At 42.7% G+C, this 17,887-nt stretch overlaps 1 protein-coding gene across 4 annotated transcripts in view; it reads right to left on the bottom strand.

The window, feature by feature from the left end:
* Dyrk2 (Dual-specificity tyrosine phosphorylation-regulated kinase 2) overlaps window positions 1-17,887 on the bottom strand; it is a 92,709-nt gene that overhangs the window by 25,197 nt on the left and 49,625 nt on the right. For 3 of the 4 annotated variants that reach the window (XM_089740201.1, XM_089740200.1, XM_028171953.2), the window contains exons 4-8: window positions 16,457-16,734; window positions 14,208-14,346; window positions 12,969-13,140; window positions 2,664-2,807; window positions 2,047-2,176 (exon numbers count right to left, since the gene is read on the bottom strand). In XM_089740201.1, coding sequence (XP_089596327.1) covers window positions 2,047-2,176; window positions 2,664-2,807; window positions 12,969-13,140; window positions 14,208-14,346; window positions 16,457-16,734 — 863 coding nt within the window. Of the gene's footprint in view, window positions 1-2,042; window positions 2,177-2,663; window positions 2,808-12,968; window positions 13,141-14,207; window positions 14,347-16,456; window positions 16,735-17,887 lie in introns of those variants that run through there. The other variant, XM_089740202.1, reaches the window with a different exon arrangement.

Below are 17,887 nucleotides of genomic sequence, written 5' to 3'. Positions count from 1 at the left end.
CAAATTGGACGATGACATATTTGCGAAGCCCGCAGATTCTTGGTGTTTTTACTAGTGGTAGGGTTCAAGAGGTTTCTTGTGAGGCCGCATGGGTAGATACCACCACCCTGACTATTTCTGTCGTGAAGCGTGAATGCGTTTCGGTTTAAAGGGTGGGCTAGCCGTTGTAACTATACTGAGACCTTAGAACTCATATCTCAAGGTGGGTGACGGCATTTACGTTGTAGATGTCTATGGGCTCCGGTAATCACTTAACACCAGGTGGGCCGTGACATCGTCCAACCATCTAAGCAATAAAAAAAATCGGTAACCGCTTAGCAAAAGATAGGTAGGTCGTAAACCGAATTTTCTATCTAGGTACATCGATATGGAGCAAGAATTTGACTGAGATATTTCCCATCATTTAATTGTGTGTATGTACGGAAGACGAATTTGATTATTTATTTATGGATATGAATGGTTTCAACTGCAGAAAGTTATATATTTTTTATATAAATATATATCTTATAACTAAGATGGGTGTACGCGGCCCACCTCGCTTTAAGTGGAGCCCATAGACATCACCCACGCCACCCATTTTGAAACATGAATTCTAAGTCACAGTTTTTACAGTACCGTAAGTAGCTGGTAATATTCAAACCGAAATGCAGTACTGCTTCACGGCAGAAATAGGCAGGGTGGTGATACCTACCCATGCGGACTCACAAGACGTCCTACTACCAGATTGTAGATAAATAAGTATAGCTAATAGATAAGTAAATAAAGAAATATATGGTGTTGTTTTATTTAATTTAGTCCTCATACTAAATGGAGATATCATCGAAATTATTTATTAACATTTTGCACCGGATTGAGAATGATAATGGTAGACGCAACATTATAAAGAAGGTTTCGCAACTATAACTATTTATAACTAATGCCATCGTCATAGTATGCTTGAATGTATCTAATCTTTGCTTGTTTAGTGACATAGATTTTTAATAACTACTCGAGTACGATATCTTATTACTTGATGCAACAAAATGCAATAAAAAATATTCGCTGAAGTAGACAAAAGACTTATTCCATTCGCGCTAACTAAATATGGATTCAGGTAGAATTAGCACTATTGATCACTCAAAATACAACTTCAAATGGCAAAATATTGTTATATAATAAAGAGCTCATTAATAATACCGATAAACGTTTTGATCCACGACAATTGGTATTCATTTCACGCAGCCCGTAGACCTAACGTTTTCCGAATCCCAGAAAACAAACTCACGAATGTATAAGTCGAGTTATTACAAAGTAATTATGAGTTATTCCGCGACTCGGTAAGGTTCACACGATTGCGCAATGCGACAACTCATCGCAGCTTTCCCATGACGCGTAACAAACGCGTATTCAGACCAGTTCCATGATAAATCTACGAAATGCAAACTAGGATGTTTCGTTTGTGACTGCAATCTGCATTCTCTTGGGAAAAAAATATCTTGCTCTTAACTCTGACGTACAAGAAACTAATTGATGGTAGAATGTTGTTGTTTTTTTTCTTTTTTTCCCACCTATGCTGATAGCCTTGAGAGGCTATTTCAGCTTTGCCCTAACGTGTGTAGGGGAGCTCACGGGGCTCAAACCGGAGTGTTGCTAGCACTGACCCTAGCAAGAGCAGTGCTTCGCAGAATCTACCACTGGATCGGAAACGCGAACACTGAGAAGATCCGGCGAGAAACTCAATGGGCTGAATGTTGTGACCATCTCTGCTCATTATATGAAGTGTATGAAGCATTCATTTAATTCTTTTTTCCCTACCTATGCTGATAGCCTTGAGAGGATATATCAGCTTTACGCTAGCGTGTAGGTGAGCTCTCAGGACTCAAGCCGGAGGTTTAATTTAATGCAATTTAACTTTAACCATTTAAATCAAGATAGCCCCGTTAATTAAGCTTAGGACTCGTTAACTCAGTGTTAGGATGGGCGATGAAGTAGGTTCAAATGCGTTGATATAATCTGCAACTAGTGAAAAACTTATCGGACTATTTCGGCAATTGAAAATGATCTTACTCTAAGCACCGGTGGAGGAAGTGTAGGAACGCCGGCTCTTCGGTTCTGACGGCCGACGCTAAAGTCCTTGACCCAGGTCTGCGTTTTCTTCCTTTTGAGTTCGTCACGCTTCGAGGAGAACCTTTAGAATCTAAATCGTTAAACAGAATAATTCAACAGTTTAATAAGTAATAAATTAACGTTTTGTATTATAGTAAAAAAAAAATTATTGCTTAGATGGGTGGACGAGCTCACAGCCCACCTGGTGTTAAGTGGTTACTGGAGCCCATAAACATCTACAACGTAAATGCGCCACCCACCTTGAGATATAAGTTCTAAGGTCTCAAGTATAGCTACAACGGCTGCCCCGCCCTTCAAACCGAAACGCATTACTGCTTCACGGCAGAAATAGGCAGGGTGGTGGTACCTACCCGCGCGGACTCTCAAGAGGTCCTCTACCACCATTAATTACGCAAATTATATTTTTTTATTTAATTAATATTTAGCACGTGTTATAATTTTAATTAACATTTAACACGTGTGACTTTATTAAGATCTCAATTACAATTTATCCGGTTTTGTCATGAATTCTAAGGTATCTTTTTGTTTGTTGCTGACGCGCTTTAATAAAAACGTACCGAAGAAAAGCCTCTTTCTGGTGGCGTGGATGAGCAGGTCTGGCGGAGGCGGTCCGAGCAGCTCCATGATGCAGGCTAGTTGTTCTGCCTCGTTCTCTCCCGGGAACAAGGGATAGCCCGTGTGAAGCTCCGCAAGGATACACCCTGGAAACAAGCGTCATTAACACTATGTTTTTTTTTTAAATTCACATTAGCAGTTGGAGGTATCATGCGAGAATCACACCATATTACTGTATGCTATAAGGTTTGAGAAGCTAGGGAAATATTGGCCCTATATTATTTAAATTTCCGATTCGTCTTTGAATTTTTACTTTCATTCTCATTTACTCTAATTCCTACTCTGCACACACTTAGGTGCACATTTTAAAACAAAACAACAGAATACATTTTCAGAATCTCCGTATTTGGTAATCGAAAATTCTCGAAAAGATTGAGGCATAACAAAAAACGCCGTTATTTACATTTTAAACAAGCATAAAATTAAGTTTTGAAACTAATTTTAGCATAAACCGATTTGTACGTCTTTGTTTTGTGTTTTTGTTTGTTTGTTAAACTAATTTTAGTTTAAATAATTGAGCATTTTTTATTTATTTATATCATCTCGAGGATCACCTGCAAATAAGATGATCTAGGAAGCTCAGAGAGCGACAGAGATAGAGAGAGAGAGAGAGAGAGAGAGAGAGCGACAGAAACATGGTCGTATCACTCGATATGAGTTAAGCACTGATTTTTAGAATTATTGTCTGTCTGTTTGTTTGCGAGTTTCTCCAGAACCTCTGCACGGATGTTCAAGCAGTTCTTACAGGTGAATTTTTTTTTAATTGCTTTTACGTGGTGGTGGACGTGGTGGACGTGCTCACAGCCCACCTGGTGCTAAGTGGTTACTGGAGCCTATAGACACAACGTAACATACAACGTAAATGCCGCCACCCAGCTTGAGATATGAGTTCAAAGACGGACTCATAAGAGGTCCTACCACCAGTAAATTTATCAAACTGTCTATCAAAGCATCGATTTACACTACATCTACGACGTACATCATCATAGACAGAAAGATTTAGAAAGAGTTGCATGGAAAGGGCAATTTTTTCTCATTTTAGCAATCAATTTCTACCACAAGACGCCCAAAAAAAGGTTTATTCCATAATGGTTGTAAAAATGCGCACAATTTCGACCTCTACAAATATTGGTCTTCATTTGAAAAGGCTTTTTCGCGATCAATCGAAATGTGCAAACAAGTTTTGATCAATCTGAAACCCGGGCTTTATTTACTGAAATAACGTGTTATCGTTCGAGTCTCTAAGGATTAATGCGTACTAAGAAACCAGGGTCGGTTTGTTTGTTAATTCGATTCAATATTTTTTATTTACAGCATCGAATCTATGGGATGATCGCCGAATATTATCTACACTTCTATACCAATATTATAAAGAGTTTCTCTACACACTATTCATATTTAGCCACTATTTAAAAAAAAATTAGGGATCCTTATTAAAACTCCAATAATGTAACCCAAGGTGTAAAAAAACTTCCTAAAAATTCGTTACATCGCGTGCGCTGCGAAAATTATTGATGATAGAATAAAATAATGTACTATGACTTTGTAGAGCACATTATTATTTACAAAAAATGTCCGGGCAGCATATGTCTATCTATTATAGTTATGCCACAATAAGCGTTCTTTTATTTAAAAAAATAAGATAACGTTAAATATCGTTTACAGGTATCTCTATAAGCTCTGACTCAATAAGCTCAATGGCTTTTGTTTTGTTTAAATGACTTTTTTACGAAACTTAGAAAAATGATAAAATAAAAAAAATATATAACAAAAGAGATAATTTAAATGAAAATAAAAGTTTATTAAAATAATAATATTCGAACTAACTTTTCTTTTTTTCAATTTTCTTTTTTTAGTAACCTAACGCAAATAGAAGGGTTGATGTGTGTGTGTATTATAATTTGTAATTTTAAATTTTTTGTTAAAAGACCCGTACGAAGCTGGAGCGGGCCGCCAGTATCAAATAAAAAGAATAACGTTAAAATATAATTACGGATTTTGTGAGTAATAATACAATTATTTGTTTTACGCTTTTATAATGTTCGACGAAATAGGCAAGCGGACAGAATACGAGACAAAGACTATCCGAGTACTTAGCGGTAGCCATCGGCTCGGCTGTGCCCTAACATTGTGCTGATGTCCTTTTTATGAATGGGAGATTACTGGTGGCCTGTCCAGTTTCATCAGGGCAGGTGGGTGAGCAAAGGCTCAGCCAAAAGCGCTGGGATTTGCTAACAGCTGCCCGAGCGCCGCCAAAGGAGACCTAACAATTCAAAAGCAATTGCTTCGCGAATGAATCTACTACCGGATCGGAATCGCGACTCGCTGAGAATACCCAGCGAAAAACTCAGTGGGCTGATGCATGGGTTAAGCGCTGAGGTCCGTGAGCGACGGTAACCACTCACCATCAGGTGGGCTGCTCTTCTGCCTAGAAGGGCAATAAAAAATTGCCTTAAAACATGTTTCAATGTTAATATAATGCAAATAAATAATCACCCAATCATTATTTTTGTGCAATATTATGCTACATTTAGTTAAGTCAGAATAATTTCACAACTCGAGACGTAATATGTGGCTAATTATTTGTACGGATTTAAATAGCATAGCACCAGAAAGACATTATTGCTCTGGCACAATCATAGTCGCTAAAGTAATAGTGGCAAGTCGGATATAATAATTGGCATTAAGGCACTAGGTCATTTCCTGCTCTACTCATTGTTACATTCCATTTCATTGCTCATTCCAATTCATTATTACTTTATATGTAATGAATTTTTATTCTTTAGTTTTATTTTCGATTTTATTGTGACCATATTTTATCTCATCCACAGAATTTCATGATTTTTTTTTATTTTTTTTTTATTGCTTAGGTGGGTGGACGAGCTCACAGCCCACCTGGTGTTAAGTGGTTACTGGAGCCCATAGACATCTACAACGTAAATGCGCCACCCACCTTGAGATATAAGTTCTAAGGGTCTCAGTATAGTTACAACGGCTGCCCCACCCTTCAAACCGAAACGCATTACTGCTTCACGGCAGAAATAGGCAGGGTGGTGGTACCTATCCGCGCGGACTCACAAGAGGTCCTACCACCAGTAATTACGCAAATTACAATTTTGCGGGTTTGATTTTTATTACACGATGTTATTCCTTCACCGTGGAAGTCAATCGTGAACATTTGTTGAGTACGTATTTTATTAGAAAAATTGGTACCCGCCTGAGATTCGAACACCGGTGCATCGTTTCAACACGAATGCACCGGATGTCTTATCGCTTAGGCCACGACGACTTCAAAATGTATGTACGACATGTATAAAAGAGAAATATTATTCTCTTATATTATTAAAATGTCTAAAAGTCGTTGTGGCCTAAACAATAAGCGGTCCGGTGTATTCGTATCGAGCGATGCATCAGTGTTCGAATCCCGCAGGCGGGTACCAATTTTTTCAATGAAATTTTTTTTTTTTTTTTTTATGATTGAAACTTTACTGGTGGCCCGAAGGCCTTTCCAGTTTCACCAGGACAGGTGGGCGAGCAAAGGCTCAGCCAAGAGGGGTGGGATTTGCTAACAACTGCCCGAGCGCCTCCGAAGGAGACCTAACAACTCAAGAGCAATTGTTTCGCGAATGAATCTACTACCGGATCGGAATCGCGACCCGCTGAGAAGATCCGGCGAGAAACTCAGCGGGCTGATGCATGGGTTAGGTTGCACGTCGACCTCTTTGTCGAGTTCGACGAGTACGGTTACCGGGGTCCCTAAGCCTGCCCCTAGTATTAGAGCTGAAGGCATCTAATGCAAAGGTTATTGGATCTGATGGATCCGTAAGGACGTGTCTAGGGCGTCGACGGTGACTGGCTCCTGCATGATCAGGATTCGGGGAGTAGTCAGCGGCGGCAACGATAAGGTGATTATCATGACGCATAGCCTTATCGAAGTATCGTTCCGACGCTGACTTCATGTATTTCCGAATTGATTCGAGGCCCAGGTCGTCGTGTAGGTCAACGTTCCTCACGAACCACGGAGCCCCGACAGCTAACCTGCAAAAGCGGGATTGTAGGGATTGGAGGGTGTCTATGTGTGTGCGGGCCGCGTGAGCGAACACCACACTCGCGTAAGTCATGACGGGCCTTATGCAAGTTTTGTAAAGTGTCACCTTGTTCCGAAGGGACATTTTACTCCGCTTACAGATCATGGGGTAGAGTCTACCGAGAATAAACGCGGCACGGTCACGGACTGATTTTATATGCGGGCGGAATGTCATCGATGCATCCAGGGTAACGCCCAGGTACTTGACCTTCCTGGCCCAGGGTATGGGTTGTCTAAAGAGAGTAATCGGGGGTGTGAGATTCCTCCTCCTAATCCGGGAGGAAATCCGTGTGGAGCTTCCCCTCTGAAATAGCACCGCAGTACTTTTCGCTGGGTTGATGTCTATGCGCCATTTTCGGAACCACTGTCCTAGGGCTAGGGCTGCGCTCTGAAGCTTCTTCGCGATTAGGGACTTATTTCTACTAGAATAGTAGACAGTCGTGTCGTCGGCGAATAAAGCTAAATGGGTCGGCGGCGACCGGGGAATATCGTTGACGAATAAGCTAAATAGGAGGGGTGAGAGGACAGAGCCTTGCGGGACTCCAGCTGTGAGAGGTCGTGGGGAGGAGCGGGTTCCCTCGACTCGATATCGAAAAGAGCGGTTCAACAAGAAGTCCCGTATGATGAGCACGAGACTATCCGGCACGCCCATGTTGAATAGTTTGAAAATCAAACCATTGTGCCAGACTTTGTCGAACGCTTTTGCGACGTCGAAGAAGAGAGCTCCCGTGTATAACGGTTTTGGTCGATTAAGCCCCACAAGAATGTGCTCCGTGAGGCGGTGCACCTGTTGAACGCATGAGTGATTTGTACGGAATCCGAATTGTTCATCGATGAGAATGCCCTTGGATGAGACGAAGTCTCTGAGGCGTTTGTAGAGCAGACGCTCATACAGTTTGCCTAGAGACATGAGGAGGCTAATCGGGCGGTAGCTCGTCGGATGATTTTTTGGTTTACCGGGTTTATGTATGCCGATAACGTCCGCTTCTTTCCACACCGCGGGAAAGATACAGTTCGCCATAGCGGCATTGAAAATAGATGCCAACATCACGATGAGTTGGACGGGTAGAAGTTTAATAACGCGGTTAGATATACCGTCGGAACCGGGAGCCTTGCGAGGACGTAGGTCTTTGATCAAGTCTTTAACTTCTATCGGGGTGACGGGTGGTAACGCATCCGATGGTGGCAAGGAGGCTCTGCGTTCTACCTCACTGTCTACTAATTCTACATGAACAGGGTCCACGGATTGAGTGCTGGGCGTGCACTGGGTTTGCAATGTATCGGCCAGCAGCTCTGCTTTTTCGTCATCATCGAACGCCGCGAGTCGGCCTGAGGGGCCTACGAGGGGGGGCATAGTTACTACCGTATCCGATTTGAGAGTACGAGCTAAGCGGTAGTAAGACCTTTGAGACGGCGCGAGTCCTTCTAAGAAATCAGACCATCTGGCATCTCGGACTTCGGCGATGCGAGACTTTACGTCGCGTTGTAGGGCACGCATTCGAATACGATTTTCCGCGGTAGGATACCTGTCGTAGGCGCGTATCGAGGCGTTCTTAGCTCTAAGGAGTTCCCTAATATCGTCGGACAATTTGAAGCGGTGAAGGAAGTCCTCCGCTACAACTTGTTTCGATGACCTATCTAATGTCGAGGTGATGTGTGACGTTAAGATGTCTATGGCTTCAGCGGTATCCTGAGGAGACGGGATAGAGTCCGGGTTAAGCGGGAGCGACGGTGGATCAGATTCAGCCAGGCTGATGCCCAGCGTGTGCCAATCCACCACAGTCCTCGTGACGGGAACGGAATCGGGAGCGCGACCGAGCTTCATAACGACGGGACGGTGGTCTGAATCTAATTCTGAAACTACTTCGATCGAGTGTAAGCGCAGAGTTACGTTTTTTAATAACGCTATGTCGAGTATATCCGGGCGATGCGCGATATTTAGCGGGTAGTGAGTCGGGGTTAGCGGAGCGACGATATCGAAGGCGAGATCATCGACTAACGCGTCAAGCCGCCTGCCATTCGGGGTTGTGGTGTGTGAGTTCCACCTGATGTGTTTACAATTTAGGTCGCCCGCCAGAATGACAGAGCTCCCCATACCGAGCAGCGCCTCGATATCACTGCTTAGAACGATCTTATCCGGTGGAAGATAAACGGACGCGATAACGATCGGCGCGTGTCCCGTCAGTGAGATTCGGCACACTGATGCTTCGATATTAGCGAGCGCGGGAGGATCGAGCGGGACGCAATGCAGGGCTCTTCTATAGTAAATGACGGTACCACCACCACGGGCAGAGAGCCTGTCGTTCCTGACCATGTTATAGTTCGCGATTTTAGGGTCACGGCGCGCGGGCTTAAGTAGGGTCTCCTGCACTAAAAAGATATCAATTTGATGGTCACGCAAAAAGTCAGAAACCTGATCACGTTGATTTGCGAGACCGTAAGCGTTAAAAAATCCTATCGTTACGGATAGGGGCTTTATTCTACTTATATACGCCATTGATTACCGGCGGAGTGAGGGGAGGACGTACGTATTTAATGACGCGTATACGTCGGCGTATTCTTTCACAACGGCGATAAAGTGTTGTGCAGTGGAGGCAGCGCGAATGGCGTCGCCCAAAGCGTTAACGCGCTCAAAGTTGATCGACTGAAAGAAGTCGATCGCTAAAGCGAGATTTGCGGACGCGGTCGGAGGGCAAGTCGCGGGAGAGGGACGAGTTGCGGGGGTGGGACGAATCGCGGAGGAGGGAGTTGTAGCCGTGTTCGTGTACGGCAGCGGTTTTGCCCAGGCCGAGACACTGGGCACCGCCGCCGGAACGAACGCTGGCTTAGCCTGCGACGCAGAGGGTGCCGTGGCTTTGATGTCTGGGCCGGAAGCTCGGAGGCGGTTTTGGCGGGCGACGCGGCGATTTATTTTAGGGGCTCGGGGGCAACCACGGTAATTCGCGGGGTGACCCTGTGTTCGACACAGGACGCAGCTAGGCGGTTCCGTCGCGGTTTTTTGGTCGCGAGCGCAGAGGGCCGTGGCGTGATCGCCCAAACACTTAACACATCGGGGGCGCGCGTGACAGTTACGGGAAGAGTGCCCGTACAATTGACAGTTATGGCACTGGCTAGGAGTGCCTTTTTTATGGGGGGCTTCGATGGCGATACCGGAGAGCCTACAGACGGTCTGTGTGTTGAAGATTTTCTTACCCTCGGGGGTAGGCTGGAGGGTGACTAGAACCATATTATATGGCTCCCTACCGCGACCGGTGTGCATACGGTGCACAGAATTCACTGGAAAGCCCTGTTCTAACAGATCGGCCTTGACGAGCTCTACATCTAACTCTTTAGGGATTCCGCGTATTACAACGCGGAGTTCGCGCTCCTCCTGGAGCGTATAAGTATGGAAACTTATACGTTCCTTACGCAGGTAAGAAGAGAGGGCCCTATGGTCGTCGGGTGTTTGAACCTTAATTTGAATGCCGTTCGCGAGGTTACGGGCATTCGTGAAATTTATATTTTTGGCCTTAAGGGCCAGGCAAACTCGATCCCAAGCTGCCTTCTCCTGAAGGATAACCGGGGGAGGGGTCTGGGTTTTATTTTGTGCCACCGGACGCGGCGACGGAGTGGCACGGGCTGGGGGCGCAACGGGAGTCTGAGGGCGGGGGCGCGACGCGTTCACGGCTTTGCTAATTTTAGCGGCCGCGGGAGCTCGAGACTCCGCGGCACGCTTCTTACCCTTCTGTACCAGGGTGAATCCATCCGTCGATGAGGCGGGGGCGAGGTCGACCTCCATGTCCGAGTCAGAGTCGGAGCACGAGGAGGCGGGTGCAGGCGACCTACGAGCAAGTGTAGGTGTTTTAGAGGGCGCGACGGAGGCCGCGGATGATCGCTCAGCTGAAACGATGGTCACGGCGGACGACGCAGCAGCTTTTCTCGCCAGTATAGGCGACACGGGAGCGGCAGGCACGACAGAGGCTGCGGTGCTCAATGCAGAAGCTCTGCACGCAGGTACAGGCGACGCAGGAGCAGCGAGCGCGGCGGAGTCCTCGAGAGGGCTCGCAGTGTGATTGGCCTTGAAGGCCAGAAACTCTGAGGCGAGCTGTGGGTGGCGAAGTCGGAGGAATTCCGCGAATACAGCGTCCATGATCGCTGAGTACCCAGGTGGGGCGGCCCCGGGTCTTGAAACACTCGCCTTGCGGCGAGGCCCCAACTTCTCGGACCTGAGCGGTTCTATTGAACACAGGTGGCAATGCGGCGCGATTACTACAGGACAAAGAAAAAGCACAACAAAACAGAAATTACAAAAAGAAACAAAACAAATAAATACTTGCAGGAAAACACTTTGTCGGCAAATGTTCCACGAACACAAAAATAACTAAAACAAAACAAATAAAAGCTTCCAGGAAACACACTTGGTCGGCAGATGTATCACGAACACAGGCCGCGCGAACAATGGCCGGGCTAACAAAAGCCGGGCGAACAAAGACCGGGCGATCGAGTGGACGATGAGCACGTCCGCACGTGACGGGTGCCTCTATCGGAATGTTTCAATGAAATACGTACTTAACAAATGTTCACGATTGACTTCAACGGTGAGAGAATAACATCGTGTGACAAAAATTAAACCCAAAATTATAATATGCGTGATTCTTGGTGGTAGGACCTCTTGTGAGTCCGCACGGGCAGGTACCATCGCCCTGCCTATTTCTGCCGTGCAGCACTAATGCGTTTCGGTTTGAAGGTCGGGTGCAGCCGTTGTACTGTTAAAAATTAGACCTTAGAACTCGTATCTCAAGGTGGATGGCGGCATTTACATTGTAGATGTCTATGGGCTCCGTTAACCAGTTAACACCCGGTGGGTCATGAGCTTGTCGACACACCCAAGCAATAAAAAAAAATACATCTTTAAATAGTATTATTATAACTGACATAAATTCCGCGGACGTAGGTAGTGACGTAAAAAACAAGATTCTTACAAGTTCGGAAGTACACTGGCAGGTGAACCTTTCTCCTGCTTTCTACTACTGCTTACGTAACACATGGGCATAGTAAATGCAGACTGGGCGCGTCTTATCAACATAATCTTTCGCATCATTGAATCATTCCGTCTCTTTTTCCCTCTATACATAAAAGAAGGTCATCGAATATATACATATATCTCACGTTTTAATTGCGGAAACGTGAATAAAAAGCTGAATTGTTTGTAATGATTCAATGACAATAGAGTTCGGCCATAAACAATTTTGTTGTTTGATAATTCATTGACATTTCTTGTTTAATTATTTCAAAGATGTTTCTAGACATTTGTATACGTAATACGTGCGATCCGTTAACGGAAACGACACACATTAAACAATTATGTAAATTAAATGTTAATTTGTCCGTTTGAATCTATTCGTTTGATAGAGATCTCTTTTTTAGTTTACTGCTGTTTAAGGAATTTAGTGAGTTCTGTCTATGACGTTTTATTCCAAGTAGGTTTTTGTTAATTTCAATTTATTTCATACGCGTTTTTTTTTAAAAAAAAAGCTAAACAAATTTCATTATAGGCGAATATTCGATAAAATTTAAAAAATGAAGTACTGATTTCCCCGCCAAAATCGTGAGATCACTGTATATATAATACACTAGCTTTTGCCCGCGACTTCGTCCGCGTGGAATAGTTCACAAGTAATGGTTTACTTTAGAACAAATTTGGTTAGCATAAAAAACGTTATAGTGAGCCAACCTTAACATATAGACATGTGCTGTCATGGACTTTTTTTTAGATCTTTTAAAAGGGAACAATTCTGACATACATTATTTTAGCGAAACTTTAGCCGTTTCTGCAGCGCACGCAGCCGAAACTCTCAAAAGGTAAAAATAGCCACGATTTTGAAACATTCTTTATTGGTGCTCCGCTTGTATTGGTCTTAGCGTGATGTTATATAGCCTATAGCCTTCCTCGATAAATGGGCTACCAAACACTGAAAGAAATTCAAATCGGACCAGTAGTTCCTGAGATTAACGCGTTCAAACTTCAAACAAACAAACTCTTCAGCTTTATAATATTAATAAGTATAGATGAGTTGTATACTTTTTAATCAAGCTCACAGTTGCAAAAATATCTTACGTGCTTCTTCTTTTTCAAAAGACTGCAATTATCTGCAACACAGAAACCCAAAGTGGACCTTACCCATACTCCACATATCAATGGCCGGTCCGTACTGCAACCCTAGTATGACTTCGGGACTCCGGTAGAATCGGGACTGTATGTATGTGTAGACCCGAGCGTCTGTATAGCAGGAGCTGCCGAAGTCAATGACCTTGATGGAGGAACTGCCTCTGGCCTTCAGCAAGATGTTCTCCTGAGAAATAAATCTAGTCTTGTAAATCACTATGGGATAGTCTGCCATCGATGACCTGACCCAAGGTTCAGACGCTGGTTGTTGAGTAACAGGCGATTTTAATGGGTTTAAGTCCGACATGCTCCACCTACCGCCCTAACGCGTAGTTCTGGTGTTTGGCGTCTAGAAGTCTGGCGATTTTCTCCAGATCCAAAGAAATGTAATATGGAAACTTGTGTCAGTGAGTAAACTTTAAAATCTAGTATGTTGTAACTGCGGCAACACAGTTTAATTTGATTTAGTGGAGCAGGGGGAAATTTTGTTACCAAAGTCCATAGAAGGTCCCGCTTCCTTTAAACCTCTCTTGAAATGTAAGCCCCAATCTTGATGATTTTTATGACTATGACTAAATATTGCTGTTTTATTTTTATAATCGGAAAGCAGTGGGGGAGCTCATGAAAAGGTCAAAAATTAATAGTACCCGATGCAGGTTTTTTTTTTATTGCTTATATGGGTGGACGAGCTCACAGCCCACCTGTTGTTGAGTGGTTACTGGAGCCCATAGATGTCCACAACGTAAATGCGCCACTCACCTTGAGATATAAGTTCTAAGGTCTTAGTATAGTTACAACGGTTGCCCCACTCTTCAAACCGAAACGCATTACTGCTTCACGGCAGAAATAGGCAGGGTGGTGGTACCCACCCGCGTGGACTCACAAGAAGTCCTACCACCAGTAATTACGCAAATTATAATTTTGCGGGTTTCATTTTTATTACACGATGTTATTCCTTCACCGTGGAAATCAATCGTGAACATTTGTTAAGTTCGTATTTCATTAGAAATATTGGTACCCGCCTGCGGGATTCGAACCCCGATGCATCGCTCGATACGAATGCACCGGACGTATTATCCTTTAGGCCACGATGACCAATACCCGACTGACTTAATTTGCAAATTACCAGTATTGTGTCTCAATGAGGAAGTTGAACGCCCTTAAGGAGAGATGGCTTACTTACTCTAAGATACCGATTCCGCAGGTGGTTTAGATTTTATTTCTCCTTAAATATAAATAAAACAGAAAGCTAACCGGTTTCAAGTCGCAGTGTATGATGTTCTCAGCTTCGAGGAGCCGAAGACAGCGCAGTAACGAGCTAGCGAACCTTCTGATGAGGCTCAAACTGAAGCCCTGATAGTTATTCTTCTTTATCAGCTCATACAAGTTGATGCTGGAAGCAAATAAACAATAATAATGGACTACATTTCAATTATTCAATTATTCGCCTATTTTTCGAGAAAATACGATAAATCTTGTAAATAAATAATGTAACTATGGGTTCCAGTAACCTCTTAACACCAGGTGGGCTGTGAGCTCGTCCACTCATCTAAGTAATAAAAAAAAACGACTCTGGCCTCTTCATGATACCAATACTAACATAAAACGAGATACTTAAGTATATGTAAAAGAAAAATCTTTTTCAAATTAAACCTTTAAAACTCTTTAGTTGTAACAAATAATTTTCTTAGACGGCATCACTCTGTCATTCAGTAAAAAGAGTAGTTCACTTTTGCATAATATAATAATATTGTTTAAAATATTAATTTTAAATGAGATTAAGGGCTTTAAATGTTGATTTCTATAACACAGAAAACGCAATTAAGTTTTTTATTGTTTATCCATTTTGAAGTATTTCATATCATTAAAAATCTTTTTTTAAATTAACGAGTTTTAAAGGTTTTAAATGATAAAGGTTTTTCTTTACCTGTAGATTCTATAAACTATATTATCATACACTAAGGCTGCATGTATCTTGTATATCATGTATCTACTAGCCTTAACTAGGCTCATGATAAAAATACCTACTTATCAATCACAGTCAGCGTTCTGTTGAAGGTTTCGTATCGAGATGAAAAAACAGGTTTAACCTCTTTAGGGACATTGGCATAATAATTTAAATATGTGTGTGTTTGGTATTCAACTCTATGCCCTATATATCTATCCAACGCCTACATATGTCAACAAATGTCAACAACAAAAATGTATAGTCGCTGTTTTTGTATTTTTTTTAAAACCTATTGAATTGTTTTGAATATAAAATGAACAATTCACAATAAAGAATAATTTAAATTAATGTTTTTTGTTCTTTCGTCCCTAAAGAGTTTGAGTTTCAATTTCGTATTGATTTTATTGAATTATCAACCCGATCTTCCTCTGATTATATTGTAGAAGTTAACCTTAAACAGGGAAGTTAACCTTTAAGTTAAAGGCCTTAACGTCGTGAAAACCTAAGAACACTAGACGTGAATGCGATCAGGGTAAGTCTAAAACCAGTCGAACTATTTTTGACGGTCTTTTTTGTGCGATATTTTCCTCATTTATCTTAATTTAGAGAGACGAAACCATCCGTCAAGTTAGCTAGAGGAGTGCGGGAAATGGCACAAAATATTGGGAACTGTACCCACTATGGAAACATGCCTGGACCGGAAGTAATTTACAGTACGCGGCCGAGCTTAATAGTTCCACGATATTTTTTATCTAAATTTACAGTTTCCAATGCATTGTAATTTCGTGAACCAGAATAACTGGTAATTAATGAAAAGCATTAACAATAAAGATGAAATGCTATCTGGCTAATCCCTTTCAGAATTATTTTGGTCATAAACGAATTAGAATGTTGCGTTAGCGATTTTACCAAACATTTTAAACGGATCTTAATCTTATTTACAATAATAAAAATCGCAGTGTTTGTGTTCATGTAATTTTTTCAAATAGAAAGTTACGCTATAAAATAGCCGTTTTCACGATCTTTTTGAGCCAATGCCTACAATAAAGAACTATCTATTTTTATTTCGTAATATAATAGAATGGAACTGAAACTTATTTCTAAATTGACATATTTGAAAATGTCAGTTATGATTTCGAACAAACCTGCACTAGACCTAAAATCATTTGCTTTTTGTTTGTTTGTTTTTTTCCCTACCTAAGCTGAGAGCCTTGAGAGGCTATACCAGCGTAACCTTAACTAGTAGGTGAGCTCACGGGGCTCAAACCTGACGACGTTGCTAACACGAACCCTAGCAAGAGCCGTGCTTCGCAGAATCTACCACCGGATCGGAAACGCGACCCACTGAGAAGATCCGGAAGAAACTCAGTGGGCTGTGTCTGAGGGTTCATAGCGACGGTTTCGACGAGAACGATGACCGGAGCTTGGGGTACCTAAAAGCACCGTTAGTGCATCGGGAGGATCCGAGATGACGTGTTTGGGGCGATGTCGTCTGCTTTCCATTCTGTCCGCAGGATCGGGAATTGCATGAACATTTGCTGAAACCAGAACTCACCTCATCAATTCGAAACTAATGCACAAATGATTCCTGAAGTAAAAATAATCCAGCATGTGGATCACGTTATGCGACTGGTCCTTGTCTTTCAGTCGGAGATGGTCCAACACCCTGACTTCAACCAGGGCCTGGTGGTGGAAGCGCTTCTTGTTCCTGATGATTTTGATCGCTACCTGTTCACCGGTGCGATGGTCGAGAGCTCTGATAACTTGCCCGAATGAACCTTTCCCTATTATTTCGAGGATCTCGTATCTGTACGCGATGTGGTCGTGGATTTGCTGGAACAGATATGAAATGATGAAGAATTATGCGTAAAGGTATAATCGACTAAATCAACCCGATTATTTCGGGTCATTTACAATACATTGCGAACTGTGAACGCACTTTCAGTTATGTACATTACAGAAGTTTAAAACAAGTGGAATGTCTATAATCCCGAACAGTCCCATGCAGTCTCTTCTCCTATATCACTCGACCTTCGTGCCCTCGTAGCTCAGTTGTTTCAAAGCACAGGCAAGCAAGAAATTACGTTGGAGAGATTTTAAAGGGCCAAATCGTGGTTTATTGAAAGCAAGAACTGCTAACTACCTTAATGATTGTAGAGAACGTTTAATTCGAACGAAAATCAAATCTACGAAGCATGAATTGCGTTCACGCGTGCTCAGAATCTACGTTTAGCCACGAGTTTGTACAAAAGACGTGCTTCATTGTTGAGTTACGTAGATCAGAACGTCATCAAGAATTATGGTTGCATTTAAGTACATTCGCCAGAAGAAGCTAATAACGAGTGTGTTAGTACGATATAAATGTGCCTAAATTAGAAAAAATATCGACAGCAGCAATAACAGATAACCACTTGCCGTGAAGCAGTAACGCGGTTCGGCTTAAAGAATGGGGCAACCGTTGTACTGCAAAAACTGAAGCCCTAGAACTCATGTCTCGAGGTGGGTGGCAGCATTTACGTTTGAGATAGGAGCTTTAAGGTCTCAGTATAGTTACAACGGCTGCCCCACCCTTCAAACCGAAACGCATTACTGCTTCACGGCAGAAATAGGCAGGGCGGTGGTACCTACCCATGCGGACTCACAAGAGGTCCAGGTACCACCAGTAATTACGCAAATTATAATTTTGCGGATTTAATTTTTATTATTACACAATGTTATTCCTTCACCGTTGAAGTCAATCGTGAATAATTGTTAAGTACGTATTTCGAAAAATTGGTACGCGCCTGCGGGATTCGAACACCGGTGCATCGCTACGTGATCGCTACATACGAATGCCCCGGACGTCTTAACCTTTAGGCCACGACGACTATAAAACTTAGTAGCTTAAATATACCCAATGATAAATTGAGGCAAAGGTAGTTGAAGTTCTGATGGATCACATGCAAATATACCAAGAACTAAACATACAAAGCTATGGGCTTCTCTG

This window comes from Bombyx mandarina, chromosome 04, assembly GCF_030267445.1.
Source record: "Bombyx mandarina strain Sakado chromosome 04, ASM3026744v2".
NCBI classification, from domain to species: Eukaryota; Metazoa; Arthropoda; class Insecta; order Lepidoptera; family Bombycidae; genus Bombyx; species Bombyx mandarina.
Note: the sequence above shows the minus strand (reverse complement) of the source record. Positions and strands in the feature narration are given on the sequence as shown.